The following is a 16,109-nucleotide window of genomic DNA, read 5'->3' on the forward strand; positions in this document are numbered from 1 at the left end:
CACTGACCTGCCATACTAGCCATTATCTGTCAGGTTTCCAAGTGTGCCAGGGTCTGTTTCTCTGTTGTCTACTTTACTGCGTTGGCTTATTTGTACCTGAACCAATACTGTACTGTGTTAATTATTGTAGCTTATAATTCTTAATACCTGACAGAGCAAATCTGCTACTGGGTTCTTCGGTTCTTCTTTATGATCCTTTGGCCCTTTGCTCTTCTCCATAAATTTTAAAATTTGTTTATCACATACTTAAAAAAAAAAAACAACACCTGCTGATGTTGTAGAGCAAGATGGGAAAAATTGCATTCAGCTTTGTGGTTAAGAGTAGAGCACCTGCAGGGGTCTCTTTGTGTTGCCTAGTTGTAAAGAGAGGAGAAAGACAGATGGAATGTTTGGAGGGTAGGGTGCTCCCTAATTCCTCTTATTCCATGGGGTTCTTCCCTCCCTTTCCAACCCAGCCTCCTGCACTTTTGCTTCTTCCTGGAAGCTGACACTTCCTACATAAGTGTGACCTTAAGCTTTGAGGGTTACTAAGGGAGAACCCTGTGCGTGTGTGTGTGCACACACATTTGTGCTTCTGTGAACACAGAAATCTACCTGCTTAGCCATTCCCAACACTCTGAACTGACATTCTCCTGCCTACATTCTTAGTGACTGTTTCTTTCCCATAGTTTTATCTGAATTGCTTTTCATCTTTAGGCATTCCTCACTGATTTTATTCCATGATAAAGAGATTTGACCTAGAAGAGGAGGGCTGCAGTATGTGGTTAGTCTGTCATCTTGAAAACAGAGTCTAGAAAGGAAGAATTGTATTTTTTTAAAAAAATCATAATTACCCTAAGATTTTTGCCACCTCTAATGTAAAGCCTAATCTAGAAGTATTCATTTTACTCAAATTTACATCCCTTATTGATGTCCTTACTAACAGGCAGCTAACGTTTTTGTTTGGAAAAAAAAAAAAGACTAGACTACCTTCAGTGATTCATTATTGGTTAATAATCAGTGTCACTGGAAGAGTTAAGAAAATTAGAAATTATATTTTTTATACTCTTTTTTCTAAAATGTTTATTCCTTTTTGAGAGGGAGAAAGTGCTAGCAAGCGGAGGAGGGGGGCAGGAGACAGAGGATCCAAAGGGATAGCAGCGAGCCTGATGTGGGATTCGAATTCACAAAACCATGAGATCATGATCCAGGCTGAAGTCAGACGCTCAACTGACTGAGCCACCCAGGTGCCCCTAGAAATTATACTTTGTATGACAACTTGATGGAACAGATCTCTTCACATTTTGATACATATATATCATATGTACCCTGTGAGTCATCAGGGATAATGATCAGCAAAGCAGATGGTGTCCCTGCCCTCATGACATACCAAAAACTGTAACATAAAGTTACAAACTATGAAAAGTGGTAATAGGATTAGTATAAGCCATCTGTGCTATCTGGGAACGCTTCCTAAGGAAGTGACAATAGACATGAAGACCAAAGAATGAATAAGTGAAAATAGGAAGATTTGATAGTTGAATGTATGTTCTGTGCCTAGAAAAGAGTTTCAGTGGCCCAGCTACAGGAGGAATCATAGCTTATTCATGGAGCTGAGTATGGTGCAGTTTGACTCGAAAGCAAAGAGGGGAAAGAATAATATCATGATGTATGGAGGAAACTACCTACAGCAGAAGCAGCTGGAGGAGTGGGCAGGGAGCAGGTCATAAAGAGCCTTGTGCTCCATGCTCTAGAGCTCAGATTTTATCCTGTTTCCTTGGGAACCATTATAGAATTTTAAACATGGGCAAGACATGGACACATTTCTGTCTTAAATAGGAGAGACTAGTAGCAGTCTAGAAAATAGGTTTTGTTCGAGGCCTAAGACTGAAGCTGGAAGCTAGTTAGGAGGATTTTGTGGTAGTCCAGGTGAGAAATGGCTTAACAGGTCTAGTAGTTTTGTTAATAAAAATGGGAATGAGCCACTATCTTGGCTTATTTTTAAGAGCTCTATTCAGTTAGTGTTGAATGGTATAGTACTTATTAACCAAGGCAATTTTCTAGTTATTCAGTCTGTATGCACCTTTACTTCTGGTGAGTGATGATACTCTGGTTTCTCTTCAGATCGTATAAATCTTTTGCCTTTTACTTTACTTCTGGTGAGTGATGAAGATGATAGAACTGTGAATATACCTTCTTTTTTTTTTTTTTTTTTTTAAATGTTTTACTTTATTTCTAGGAGAGAGAGAGACAGCGTGAGCAAGGTAGGGTCAGAGAGAGAGGGAGTCACAGACCGAAACAGGCTCCAGGCTCTGAGCTGGCAGTCAGCACAGAGCCCGACGCGGGGCCGAACATTGAATTCTAAGTTTAATAAGAGTAGTCCATACCCCTCTTCCTATTTTCTAGAGAATACTCTTCTTTGTCATGAAATAAATTTAGTTTCACTTATTTGAAGTTGTTCCGGGTCAGAGGAACAAAGGGCTAATCACTGATTCTGTTAGAGTAGAAATAGAAGAGTCTTCCTTTTAAGGAGATGGGGCGTGGGATGGGGTTTAGATTAGACTCTAGCTCAAATGTAGCCTAAAAGGTAATGGCCTTAAAGAATGTGGCAGTGACTTACAGTTCTTTTTAAGTACCTTCTGTGTAACACATGACTCGGGGGCCCCACCCTCTGGCTGACAGTGGCTGCTGGCCTGCTTGTTTTGTTCTCTAATGACAAAGTTGTGGGTTTTATTTCTGAAAGAAAGAGTTCCTTTCTCTGATCCAATACTTCCCACCTAGTGATCCAGTTGCCTGGTGGACATCTATAGATAGAGGATTGTGGGGGTTTTGTTGGTGGTGGTCCTTGTAGTTCTTGGTTTCCAGAGTTATAAAGGAATGATTCTATTTATGTAACAATATCCTTCCAGCACGTTGTTTGATTTGAGACATGCTTCACTATTTTTTTATAGATATTTTTTTAAATCTCTCCTTTCCTGAGACAACTAAAATACAGGGAGTATGTGTATGTATGTATGTGTGTTATATAAAAACAAATGGAATTAAACAGATTTTTAGGATATTGAGTCATTTCTTTTATAGTGGATTAATGTATGTAAATGTTTTAAGTTCTTCTTGTTTTTATTTCTTTAACTTTTTATTCTATAGTTCTAATACATATGAAACTTCTTTTATATATGTCTCTACACTCAGCTTTCCCAAATTAAAAAATATGGCTGCATCTTAGACACAAATGGAACCGGGAATCCTCTTGCTATATGTCTTGTCTTTGTTTTAGAGAGAGAGTACAGGTTTGGGAGAGGGGCAGAGGAAGAGAGAATTTTAAGCAAGCTCCACACTTAGCATGGAGTCCGACGTGAGGCTCGATTCCACAACCCTGGGATCATGACCTGAGCCAAAATGAAGAAGCAGACACTTCACTGACAGAGCCACCCAGGCACCCCAAACAGATTTTTTTTTCTTAAATATGTTCTTAGTTTCTTTCTTTCTTTCTTTCTTTCTTTCTTTCTTTCTTTCTTTCTTTCTTTCTTTCTTTCTTTCTTTCTTCGAGAGAACGAGTAGGAGAGGGGCAGAGAGAGAGGGAGAGAGAGAATCACAGGCAGGCTCCTTACTGTTAGTGCAGAGCCTGACACGGAGCTCAATCGCACAATTCTGAGATAATGGCCTGAGCCAAAGTCAAGAGTTGGACACCTAACTGATTGAGCCACCCAGGCACCCACCCTAAAGCAGATTTTTTTTAAATTTTTTAACATTTATTTATTATTGAGAAACAGGGAGAGACAGAGCATGAGTATGGGAGGGACAGAGAGAAGGGGACAAGCAGATTTTATTTAAAAGAAAAGGAGGGGCACCTGACTGGCTCAGTCAGAAGAGCATGCGACTCTTGATCTCGGGATTATGAGATAAAGCCCCATGTTGATTGTAGAGATTACTTAAAAATAAAATCTTTTTTTAAAAAGGAAGTTTTAAAAGGAGAGGAAACAAGTACTTTTATAGTATGTGAAATTGTTTTCATAATTTCATATAAAAAGTAAACTATTAGTTTATAGTTGATTAATAAATGTTTCTTCCTATATTCAGGATACTGACTTAGAAGTCTAGGGACTTCTAAAGAGAAATAGAAGGTGTAATCTCAGAATACTTCTAGTGCAGTGGGAAATGAGAAATTTTTGGTTTTGGGTTTTTTATTTTTTTAAGTCTTTTTATTTTGAAAGAGACAGAGCATGGTGGGGAGGGACAAGAGAGGGAGAGAGAGAATCCCAAGCAGGCTCCATGCTGTCAGTGCAGAGCCCAATGCAGGGTTCAATCTCAAAAACTGCTAGGTCCTGACCTGGGCCCAAATCAAGTTTTGGACACTTAACCGAATGCTTAACTGAGCTACCCAGACACCCCTAAAGATTGTTTGTGATAGATGGAATAGTGCATTTCAGTAAAGAGAGCAAAATTTATACTAGGCTTTAACAGTTGCATTTCCCTCTGCTCCTTGCCACACTTAATGTACCCTCTTATAAATAAGTATTCTACATATCAAGGAGACCTAGAAAGGAGATGGACATTTGAGCACAAATCTGTCATCACTGGTCAAAAATACATATATTTCCTACAAATGCTAGGTCAGTAGCATCTAGTAAACAAAAAATAGTATACAGTAACATTCAATTGTAGATATGCAGACCTATCAGACAACACAACTTTTAACTCTTTGTTACTAAGAGAATTTTCTGGTTAACAAAACAAATTGACCACATACTTCTATTTGCTGTCCCTCCCCAGACCCAAGTAAAATGACTGTTAAAAAAATTTTTTTTAATATCGTAAGGGCAAAATGAATAGAAGAAGAGACAGTAGTGCACAAAAGGGATTTCAGTACATACTTGGAAGATGGAAGGGTGGAAAAATAGCAGCTGACTAAACTGAACAGATGAAGACCTATACTAAGTGTTCACAGAGGGAACGTCTGTGAGAAGTGAATCTTGTAAAAATCTCAGAGGCTCAGAATTTAGAGGTACACAACATCATGTGTGGTGGGGTGGGGGAGCTATAATACACAAGCTGAAAATGGGTGGTGGGGAATTAGTTGAAAATCTGTGTAGGTGTCAGAGGCCACTTAGGACCCCTTTTTTATCCTGTTCAGCCAATGATAATGCTGTTAAGTCCCATCTTCTGGTAGAACAAAAGAATACAAAAGGATGTATTCGAGGAGAAACTGAACCTCAAAGGCCCCTCATTCTTGTTGGAGGAGTCAGTGAAAGGCGTAGCACCAGAATAAGAAAAGTAAATTCAATGTAAGTTAACATACTAAAACTTCTTTCCTCTGCCCTGCTTTCAGCATACTTGTAGCTTGACTCAAAACCCTCAGACTAGAGATTGGAATATTTTTCTCTGGGTAAAAAGAATGCCCTGAGCGGGGAGTGTAGGTACCCCCCATCCCCATCTTTAATGAAAAGTCTGACTTATCTCCCAGTTAACTTTTTAATACTTCGCTGTATGAAGAAAACCAGTGTATGCACACAAGTAAACTATATAATGTTCAAAGAGAAGATAAATGGCATCCACGAAACAAGGAAAGTATTCTCAGAGAAAGAACGATCAGAAAACAATGAGAAACAGTTCTTGGAATGTCAACATTTAAGATTACCAAAACAAACAAAAGATAATTAGTAGGTGGAAGATTGGAAGATAGTCAAGAAAATTTTCCCAGATTATTAAAAATACAAAGATGAGAAAATATAACAGAAGATCAGACCAAGATGTTCCTGATCTAACTCATAATGAACAAAGAAAATAAAATGAAATAATCAAATAAATAACAGAAGAAAATTCCCAGATCTGAAAAATATAATTTCCAGATGGAAAGGCCTCACCAGGTACTCAGCACAATGAAAGAATAAAGACCATATCAAATCATATCATCCTGAAATTTCACAATAATACAGCTAAGACATCAAAACCTGTTACATCTACAGTCCAAATGGAGTAACAGTGACCAGATTTACCCCTCCACCTGAAAGAACTAAAACACACTGGGTGGAAAATATACAAAACAGAGGTTTTCATGAGACTATACATCAAGTAATAAAGAAAAGCAATCCCTAAGAGATAGGAAATGATTGAGGTGAGTCCTACAACTGACCCAGCGTACTTCCTGGAGAGAGTTGCCAGGCTGCGGCACAGGAAGGGAAAACTAGAGCTGAGAAACAGAGCTGGGAGTTGGGAGATGTCAAGGCAGCTAGTTTGTATACACACCAGAGAGGGAGAAAGATCTGTAGAGCTCCCCCTCGAGTCTTCAGTAGCACATGCATGTGAGATAAGTACCTGGCGCTGGAAAAGGAACCACTGGAAGCTGTCCTCAGTGCTCACACAGGACCCAGAATACTTCCTAGTCCTACCATTCAGAATAAGAAACATTGAATAGAGAGGTCTTGCCTCACTAATGGGGCAGAATTAGTTCTAAATTAAATGTTGCTCTGGTTTTGCCTAACAAAACTTTAATTCCTAAAAGGATCAACTCTTCCTAAATTTGTTTCTTTCCTATATAAGTAAATAACTTAGAATCATCTATCTATGTCTCAGAACAAAGCTCACCAATATTTATAGGAATACAAAAATATCAGGCACCTATCAAGAAAAATTTTTGATGTCTGGCATCCAGCCAATATTCTCTAGGCATGCAAAGGTCCATAATGAGTAAAGTCCATCAATTGGAATCAATCTGTAAGTGACAGAGATGATAGAATTAGTAGGCAAGGACATGGAAATAATTATATTCCATATGTTGAAGAGCCCAAAAGAAAGATTCAGCACATTTAGAAGTAGCGATGGAAGATAGAAAAAAGAACAAAATTTTAGAGATGAAAAATACAAGGGACAAGAATCACAGTAGATTAGACATTACAGAAGAAATGATTAGTGAATTTGAAGACCATGGCAACAGAAACCATCTAAAATGATATTTAGAGAGGGGCACCTGGGTGGCTCAGTCTGTTAAGCATCTGACTCAAGTCATGATCTCACAGTTCATGGGTTCAAGTCCCATGTTGGGCCCTCTGCTGACAGTGCAGAGCTGCTTGATGTTCTCTCTCCCCCCTCTCTCTTGCCCCTCCCCTCTTCATGTGCATGACCCTGTGTGTGCCCTCTCTCCCAGAATATTTTTTAAAAAGAAAATAAAAGAGAAAAAATTTGAAACAAAAGTGAACAGCTGTGGGATAACGTCATGCAGACCTGATATAAGTGTAATTGAAGTCTCCAAAGAATGGGAAGGGGGGGAAAAAAGTACTTTTTAAAAAGTGGATGAAAACTTTACAAATTTAATGAAAATTATAAACCCATAGAATCAAGATCAGTGAATTCAAAGAAGCCTTGATGAAAACTACACCGTGCCACATATTCAGATTGTTTAAAACCTGTGATAAAGAGAAAATCTTAAAAGCTTTCAGACCTTAGCTCAATTTTCTTTGAACCTAAAACTTCTCTGAAAAATAAAGTCTGTTAAGAAACAAAAAAGCTGATTATTGTAAGCCAGAAAGTAAGCTGCCAGAAAGAAAAGACATCACGTGTAGAGGAACAAAAAATGACAGTGGACTTTATGGAAGTAATGGTGCATCCCAGAAGACAAGGAGCAACATCTTTAAAGTACTGCAAGAATGGGGCACCTGAGTGGCTCAGTTGGTTGAGCGTCCAACTTCAGCTCAGGTCATGATCTCATGGTTCGTGGGTTCGAGCCCCTCATCGGGCTCTATGCTGAAGCTAGCTCAGAGCCTGAAGCCTGTCTTTGGATTCTGTCTCTCTCTGTCTCTGACCCTCCCCAGCTCACACTGTCTCTTATCTCTCTCTCAAAAATAAATAAAACATTTTAAAATTTTTTTACAAAAAATAAAGCACTGCAAGAAAAAAAAAATCTGTCAACTTAGAATTCTCTATCTTGTGAACATCTTTCAAAAGTGAAGGGGAAACAAAGACTTTTTTAAATGTGTAAAGGCTGAAAGAATTTATCACCAGCAGGCCTACACTGTAAGAAATGTTAAACCAAATCATTCAGGCAGAAGGAAAATGTTGTCAGATGGAAATGTTGATCTGCATAAAGGAATGGAAATCCTGAAAATGTTTTTTCTTGTCTAAATCTCTAAAAAATAAGTTTTTAAGAAACGAAGTACTGATATATTCTATCAGAAATGAACCTCAAAAACTAAGTAAAAAAGCCATTTACACATGTGTGGTCTTTTTTTTTTTTTTAAATGTTTTATTTATTTCTAGGAGAGAGAGAGAGAGAGCGAGAGCGTGAGCAGGGGAGGGTCAGAGAGAGAGGGAGTCACAAACTGAAACAGGCTCCAGGCTCTGAGCTGGCAGTCAGCACAGAGCCCGACGCGGGGCCCGAACCCACAAACCGCGAGATCATGACCTAAGTGAAAGTCGGACGCTTAACCGACTGAGCCACCCAGGCTCCCCATGTGGTCTTTTTTTTTTTTATGTTTGTTTGAGAGAGACAGAGACCGAGCAAGTGGGGGAAGGGCAGAGAGAGAGGGGGAGATAGAATCCTAAGCAGGCTCCGTGCCATTAGCGCAGAGCCCAATGTGGGGCTCGAACTCAGGAAACCGCTAGCTAGTTCATGACCTGAGCTGAGACCAAGAATCAGACGCTTAACCAACTGAGCCACCCAGGTGCCCCCATGTGATCCTATTTATATGAAATGGCCAGAACAGGCAAATATGTTATGACAGAAAGATTAGTAGTTATGTAGAGCTTGGGAGGGGGAGAGGGAGTAATGGGTAGTGATCGCTAATGAGTACAAGGTTTCTTTTAGATGATGAAAATGCTCCACAGTTAGATTGCAGTGATGGTTGCACAACTCTATGTATAAATAAAACCCACTTAAACCAACAAAGGAGGGGCCTCTGGGTAGCTCAGTAAGTTAAAGTGTCCTACTCCTGATCTCAGCTCAGGTCTTGACCTCACTGTTGTGAGTTGAAGCCCCATGTTAGGCTCTGCAGTAGGTTTGAAGCCTATTAAAACAACAACAACAACAACAAAGGAGATAAAAGGGAATTATAAAAAATGCTTGTTAATCAAAAAGAAGAAAAAGGGGGAAATGTAAACAAAGAATAGAGACCATTAGAGAACAAATAATAGAATGGTGGGTTTAAACCCAGCTATATCAATAATCACATTGATTGTAACTGATCTAGACACCCCAATTAAAAAGCAGAGGTTGTTAGGGGTACCTGGGGGGAGGGTTAAGCATCCAATTTCAGCTCAGATAATCTTGCAGTTCACAAGTTCAAGCCCCATGTCAGGCTCTGTGCTGACAGCTCAGAGCTTAGAGCCTGCTTTGGATTTTTAAAGTATACTAATGGTGAAAAGAAAACCTGGACTGACTGATGTCAGAGAAGGAGGTCTTTAAAGCAAAAAATTCTGCTCTAAATATTGAAGGGATAAGGATAAGAAATAGGTTATTTTATAATGGTATAATAAGGTCAGTTCAACAAGAGGATATAATAGAAGTAAATATTTATGTACTTAATAATAGAGCTTTGAAATACATTAGGTAAAAACAGATAGAAATTTAAGGAGAAATAGATAAGTACGCTTACAGTTAGAGGTTCCAGGATACTTTTATCAATAATTGATAGAGCAAGTGACAGAAAATTGCTAAAACTATCAATCACCTTGACCAGTTGACATTTATAGAGCACTCAACCCAGCAGAATACATATTCTTTTCTAAGTGAACATGGAACACTTACTGAGATCATATTCTAGGGAGATTTTTAAAACCTAATAATTTAGAAGAATTCAAATCACACAAAATACATTCTGTGCCCACAATGTAATTAAAAATCAGTAACAGAAAATTCTCTGGAAATATTTCAAAAGTAAAAAAACAACAACACCCATTTCTAAATAAATGAAGAACTCAAAAGATATTTAGGAAGTATATTAAACAGAATGAAAATGAAAATTCAAAGCATCAATATCTGTATGATGCTGTGAAGATAATAGAAGAAAATTTATGCTATTAAGCACCTATATGGGAAAAGAAAAAGATTTCATATCCACGACTTAAGCAAAGCCATCTTAATAAACTAGAAGGGAAGAGTGAGTGAGCTCCAAAGTAGTAGAAGAAAATAACAAAAGTCAAACTGGAGAAAAATAAAATAGAAAAAATAGAAAAATCAGTGAAACCACAAGCTGATTTATTGAGAATATCAAATGGATAAACTTCTAGGTAAACATAATGGAGAGTACGGTGGGGAGAGAAGACACAAATTACCAATATTGAAAAAGAGGTGGCATTTAAAAACAATTTTTAAATGTTTGTTTACTTAGCAAGTAGTGGGGAAGGACAGAGAGAGAGAGAGAGAGGAGGGAGAGGATCCCAAGCAGCTTCCGCACTATCCATGCAGAGCTAGACACAGGGCTCGATCCCATGAACCATGAGATCATGACCTGAGCTGAAACCAAGAGTTGGATGCTTAACCGACTGAACTACCCAGGAGCCCCAAGAAGGTGGCATTTTTACAGATACTAAAAATGACAAGGTAACGAATTCAACATATTAGATACAGTGGGAAAATTTCTTGAAAGATACAAATTTTTGAAATTCATTCAGAAAGAAATAAGTAATCTAAAAACACTGTGTCTCTTAGGAAAATTTAGTTTGCAGTTATTAACTGTCCACAAAGAAAATGTCAGACCCAGATGGCTCCATTGGTGAATTCTACCAAATATTATAAGAAATGTCAACATTTCTACATACTCTTCCAGAAAATTGAAAGAGAAGGAATACTCCCCAACGTATTTTATGAGACCAGTGTTACTCTGATGCCCCAACCAAAGACATTACAAAAAAGAAAGCTACATACCAATATTTCTCATTAATGTAGATGGAAAATCTTCAGCAAGATTTTAGCTTTTAGAATCTCACAGTATATGAAAAGAGTGATAATACATACTGTCCAAGTGGATTTCATTTCAGGAATGCAGAGTTGGTCTAACATTTGGGAATCAGTCAATGTAATTTATTATATTAGCAAAATAAGAAAGAAAAAACATGTTTACCTCAGTAGTTGTAGAAGAAGCATTTGACAGAATCTAGTATTTGTTTCTGAGAAAAACATTCAGCAAACTTGAAAGAAGGAAATGCCCTTAACCTGATAAAAAGAGCATCTTTGAAAAACTTACACAAGCATCAAACTTAATTGGAGGGGGGGGGGAGAACGTTTCCCCTTTAAGATCAACAGTGTACTAGAGGTTGTAGCCAGTTCAGGAAGATAAGAAAAAGACATGAAAAGAATTCAGAATGAGAAAGAAGTAAACCTTTATTCACCAAAAACATGATTGAATTTTTATATGAAATCCTGTGATAACTACAAAGATGTTACTGGAATTAAAAAGTAGATATTTGTAAGGTTTCAGGTATATGCTCTGTATCAGGGTTTCTCTGTGCTATCAATGAACAGTTAAAAACCAAACTTAAGGGGTGCCTGGGTGGCTCAGTTGGTTAAGTGTCCGACTTCGGCTCAAGTCACAATCTCACGGTTCGTGGGTTCGAGCCCTGCATTGGGCTCTGTGCTGACAGCTCAGATCCTGGAGCCTTTTCAGATTCTGTGTCTCCCCCTTTCTCATCCTCCCCTTCTCATATTGTCTGTCTGTCTCTCTCAGAAATAAATAAAATATTTTTAAAAAATTAAAAAGTTGTACCATTTGTGGGGTGCCTGGCTGGCTCCATCACTAGAACATGTGACTCTTGATCTTGGGGTCATGAGTTTGAACCTCATGTTGGGGATAGAGTTTACCTTTAAAAAAAGTGACCTCAGACTAAGTGCTTCTACATGAATGTGCTTTGGCAGTCAAGAAAGAATATTTTTCATTGGTAAAACATAGTATCATAGTTAACCAGAAAGCCTTTTTAAGGTTGAGTAAGTGCTAGTATCTTGCATTGTAAAAACTGGAACACTCCCTCACTAACTGACTTTGCCAGTAAAGCCACCAATGCCTGGAGTTGTATAATAAATAAATAACAGGTTGTACTATTGCAATTACAACAGATATTTTTAAATACTGACACAGAAACCTGACAGAAGCAGTGACAGATCTATACAACGGTAACTGAAATATTGCTGAGAGAAGTTAAAGAAGGCCTAAATAAATGGAGAGATTCAATGTTTTTCATCAATTAGAAGACTCAATATTGTTAAGAAATCAGTTCTTCCCGAATTGATTTGTAGATTCAATGCAATTCCAATCAAAATCTGAGGAGGCTTTTTTGTAGAAATTATCAGGCTCATTCTAAAATTTGCATGCAAGAGTTCCTAGGTGGTTCAGTTGGTTAAGCCTCTGGCTCTTGATTTTGGCTCAGGTCATGATCCCATGGTTTTGAGATCAGGCCCCATGTTAGGCTCTGGCTGATAGCTGGGAACCTGCTTGGGATCTCTCTCTCCCTTTCTCTCTGCCCCTTCCCCACTCACACGCATGTGCACTGCACTCTCTCGCTCAAAAATAAAAAATAAGTAGAGGCACCTGGGTGGCTCATTTGGTTAAGTGTTCCACTTGGCTTAGGGCATGATCTCACGGTTAGTGAGTTTGAGTCCCACATCAGGCTGTCTGCTCTCAGCACAGAGTTCACTTTAGATCCTCTGTCTCCGCCCCTCCCCTGCTCTCTTTCTCTCTCAAAAATAAAAACATTAAAATTTTTTATAGACATTTAAAAAATTATATAAAATTTGGATGGAATGCAAAGGACCTAGAATAGCCAAGCAGCTTTGAAAAAGAAAAAAGTTACAAGGCTTATACTATGTAGTTTCAGTGCTTATTTTTAAACTACAATAGTCCAGGCAGGCTGGTATTGGCATAAAGGTAAAGAGATCATTGCAACAAATTTGAGCATCTAGAAATAGACTCAGGCATATTTGGACAATTGATTTTCAACAGTGGTTCAAAATGGCCTTCTGAATAGCAACACTAGAAATTAGAAGAAGTTCTGAGCGGGGGAAACATTTTCAACCTAAATATATATAGTCAAGAAGTATGAAGGGATAAACTAAGAAGAAGGAAACAGAGTAATCCAGAAAATAGATTCTATCACAGGGTAAAAGTTTAGGAATGTCCTAGGACATTAGCTAGGCCAGAACCCTAGGCATAAACTGCAGATTAGAGCAGGATATGGGAGCAAGGCAGGTGGGAGGTGGAGGGGTAGGGAGGAACAGATGTGTTTAAATTACAGAGAATTTTTTTTTTAACATTTATTCATTTTTGAGAGACAGAGTGTGAGTGGGGGAGAGGCATAGAGAGAGGTAAACGGAATCTGAAGCAAGCTCCAGGTTCTGAGCAGTCAGCACAGAGCCTGACACGGGCTTGAACCATGAAACGTGAGATCATGACTTGAGCCAAAGTCAGACATTTAGCCAACTGAGCCACCTAGGCATCTGTAAATTACAGAGAATATTAATTGATGTGTCAGAAATGTAGCAAAAATAATTGGTAGAACCACAGAAACACTGGGAAGTGTTAAGATGTAGCAGTTATTAACCTTATAAAAAGGAAAGGTTAGCATTGCACAAGAAAGGTGACATGCTCGTTGTAAGCTCTTTGTCTATACTGTCACAATAATGTTAGTTCTTTTGGGATGAATATAGCCAGATGGAAATAGGATTTGGTAGACATCGTTTTCCAGTTTGCTCAGTGATCTAAAGTGTAGGCCTCTATGAGAACCAGTGTTCTAAAGGGCTGTCTCTTTTGCCCTGTGCCCTCTTACTCAGGCCTAGTCGTGGGTCAGTCCTTGTGCCTGTTTAATCAAGAACATTGTCTGGTTGTTCCCACCCCTGTTTGATGACAGAATAGGTTACTTTACTTCTTTTAGCAATTTCCTATCAGCAAATGTCTTAAGGGGAAATCTCTTCTAGAATAACTTTGTTCCTAATCTGATTTGGGGGGAAAACTGATTATGAGTACCTTTATCAATCATGTTTAAACAGGCTGATTGTTTTTTTATTGCCCTCTAGGAAGTAAGAAGAAAGAAAAGGAACGGCCAGAAATTTCTCCTCCATCTGATTTTGAGCACACCATCCATGTTGGCTTTGATGCGGTTACTGGAGAATTCACTGTAAGTTTACCTAGTTGGGACTCATTTATGTCTCTGCACTCAAACCTTTCCGTGCATCATTATGTTTCAAGTTAACTTTTCTATCCACATGTTAACTGTGAATTCTTAGTGCTTTTCTCTTCTTATGAAAGTGTTTGTGGTTGGATGTATCTTTCTTCTAGGGAGCTGAGCTCATTAGTTAGTTATGCAAAACAGATTTAGAAAAATTGACCATTAGAAAAGTAAGACCTTCTACAGTTTAGTCAGGCCTACAGTAATGTAGATTGACTTGTTTTTTTATGTTATCTTGTCATTTTCTCTGGATGTTGATTTTATTAAAGCAACTCAAAACCACTAATTTTTTAATATTTTTTTGTTAGGGCATGCCAGAACAGTGGGCTCGATTATTACAGACCTCCAATATCACCAAACTAGAGCAAAAGAAGAACCCTCAGGCTGTGCTGGATGTCTTGAAGTTCTATGACTCCAACACGGTGAAGCAGAAATACCTGAGCTTTACTCCTCCTGGTAAGACATCCAACGGTGGTAAAAGGCTGATTCATATGGGATTGCAGAATCTTGAAGCACGCCTAGATAAAAGATTGCTTCTGGAAAAATAAAAACCTAAGCTATGGTTCTTGTCCCTACTTTTCCCCCTGCTCTAGATCTGCCTTTTGTAGACTGATTGAAGCAGCTCTTATGCATAATTTAGAGTCTGGGGAGTGTGTTATTCTCTTAGTTTTGCCAAAAGTGGATGTTTTGGCCTATTGTTTGTTTTTTCTTGTCACTGCTTTTGATGACTCCCGGCAATAGAAGAGAAAGATGCTGACTTAAGGGCATGTCCATACTAGAAATAAATATTTATTGTTAGTGGGACAGGAAGAGGGTTGTTTTGCTATATTAAACACACAGACTATGAAGTAAAAAATGTTTAAGTCATCCAGAAATTTGAAATCGATTCAAAACTCAAATATATAAACATAAAATAAGCATTAGAACTAAAAGATTTTGTACCTTGGAATTAGAATATCATTTGGTAAGAATTAGAGTATAGTAGATTTCTAAAAATAGTTTATTCGTTCAATCAGGATCAGAATAAAGTCCACATATTACAGGTGATCACTGTATCTTTTGAATCTCTTTTGATGTTTAGGAGCCCTCAGGCTTATTCTTAGACTCTCTTTTCCTTGCAATTTATTTGTTGAAGAAACAGGATCATGGGTCCTATTTCCTTCGGTGGATTTTGGTAATTACATCCCCAGGGGGTCATTTAAATTTCTCTGACCCCTAAAGTCATACATGTACTTTTTATTTCTTTATTTTTAATTTTTTAATGTCTTATTTTTGAGAGAAACAGACAGAATTCAAGCGGGGGAGGGGCTGAGAGAGGGAGACACAGAATCTGAAGCAGAGTCCTGGGCTCTGAGCTATCAGTCCAGAGCCCGATGCAGGGCTTGAACTCATGAACTGTGAGATTATGACCTGAACCAAAGGCAGACACTTAGCTGACTGAGCCACCCAGTCTCCCCCATACATGTACTTTTTAAAAACATGATTGAGCTAAAATCATACATTTAGTTTTAATTAATTGTACTTAATTTGACTACATTTTCACAGAAATAAGGGCTGTGCTTAAGGAAGAAATAGAGACCAACTTGGCCAAATGATCTTGACTTTTTTACCTAGATCTCAACCTTTGTATCCTTAGCAAAAGGTCAGACTTGTCCCTAGAATTTTTGTATCAACTAGTAAGTCTGTGTAAATTAGTGTTTTTTTAAATCCGTGTTTAACCAGAAACTGGTATATTCTTTTCACCCTATATATATCTTTAATATATATGAGTTAAAGTTATGTTAAATATACCTTTAATATAATCACATTTATAAATTATACTTATTTATATAATACATATGTATGTTTTGTATATTAAATTTATAATATGTTAACATTAATATGTGTTAAGTGATATATGTTAATATGCATAATGTGTTAGCATATTATTTAGTATATATTATTACATATATGTATAAAAATGTAAATTTCTCCAGGCCTTT

General features: G+C 37.9%; 1 protein-coding gene across 1 annotated transcript in view; it reads left to right on the plus strand.

The window, feature by feature from the left end:
- Positions 1 to 16,109, plus strand: part of PAK2 (p21 (RAC1) activated kinase 2) — a 127,681-nt gene that overhangs the window by 81,945 nt on the left and 29,627 nt on the right. The window contains exons 3-4 of the mRNA XM_077767696.1: positions 13,976 to 14,076; positions 14,436 to 14,583. Of these exons, the coding sequence (XP_077623822.1) occupies positions 13,976 to 14,076; positions 14,436 to 14,583 (249 nt within the window). The remainder of the gene's footprint in view (positions 1 to 13,975; positions 14,077 to 14,435; positions 14,584 to 16,109) is intronic.

This window comes from Crocuta crocuta, unplaced genomic scaffold (genome assembly GCF_008692635.1).
Source record: "Crocuta crocuta isolate KB4526 unplaced genomic scaffold, BGI_CrCroc_1.0 scaffold45, whole genome shotgun sequence".
In the NCBI taxonomy this organism is placed as follows: domain Eukaryota; kingdom Metazoa; phylum Chordata; class Mammalia; order Carnivora; family Hyaenidae; genus Crocuta; species Crocuta crocuta.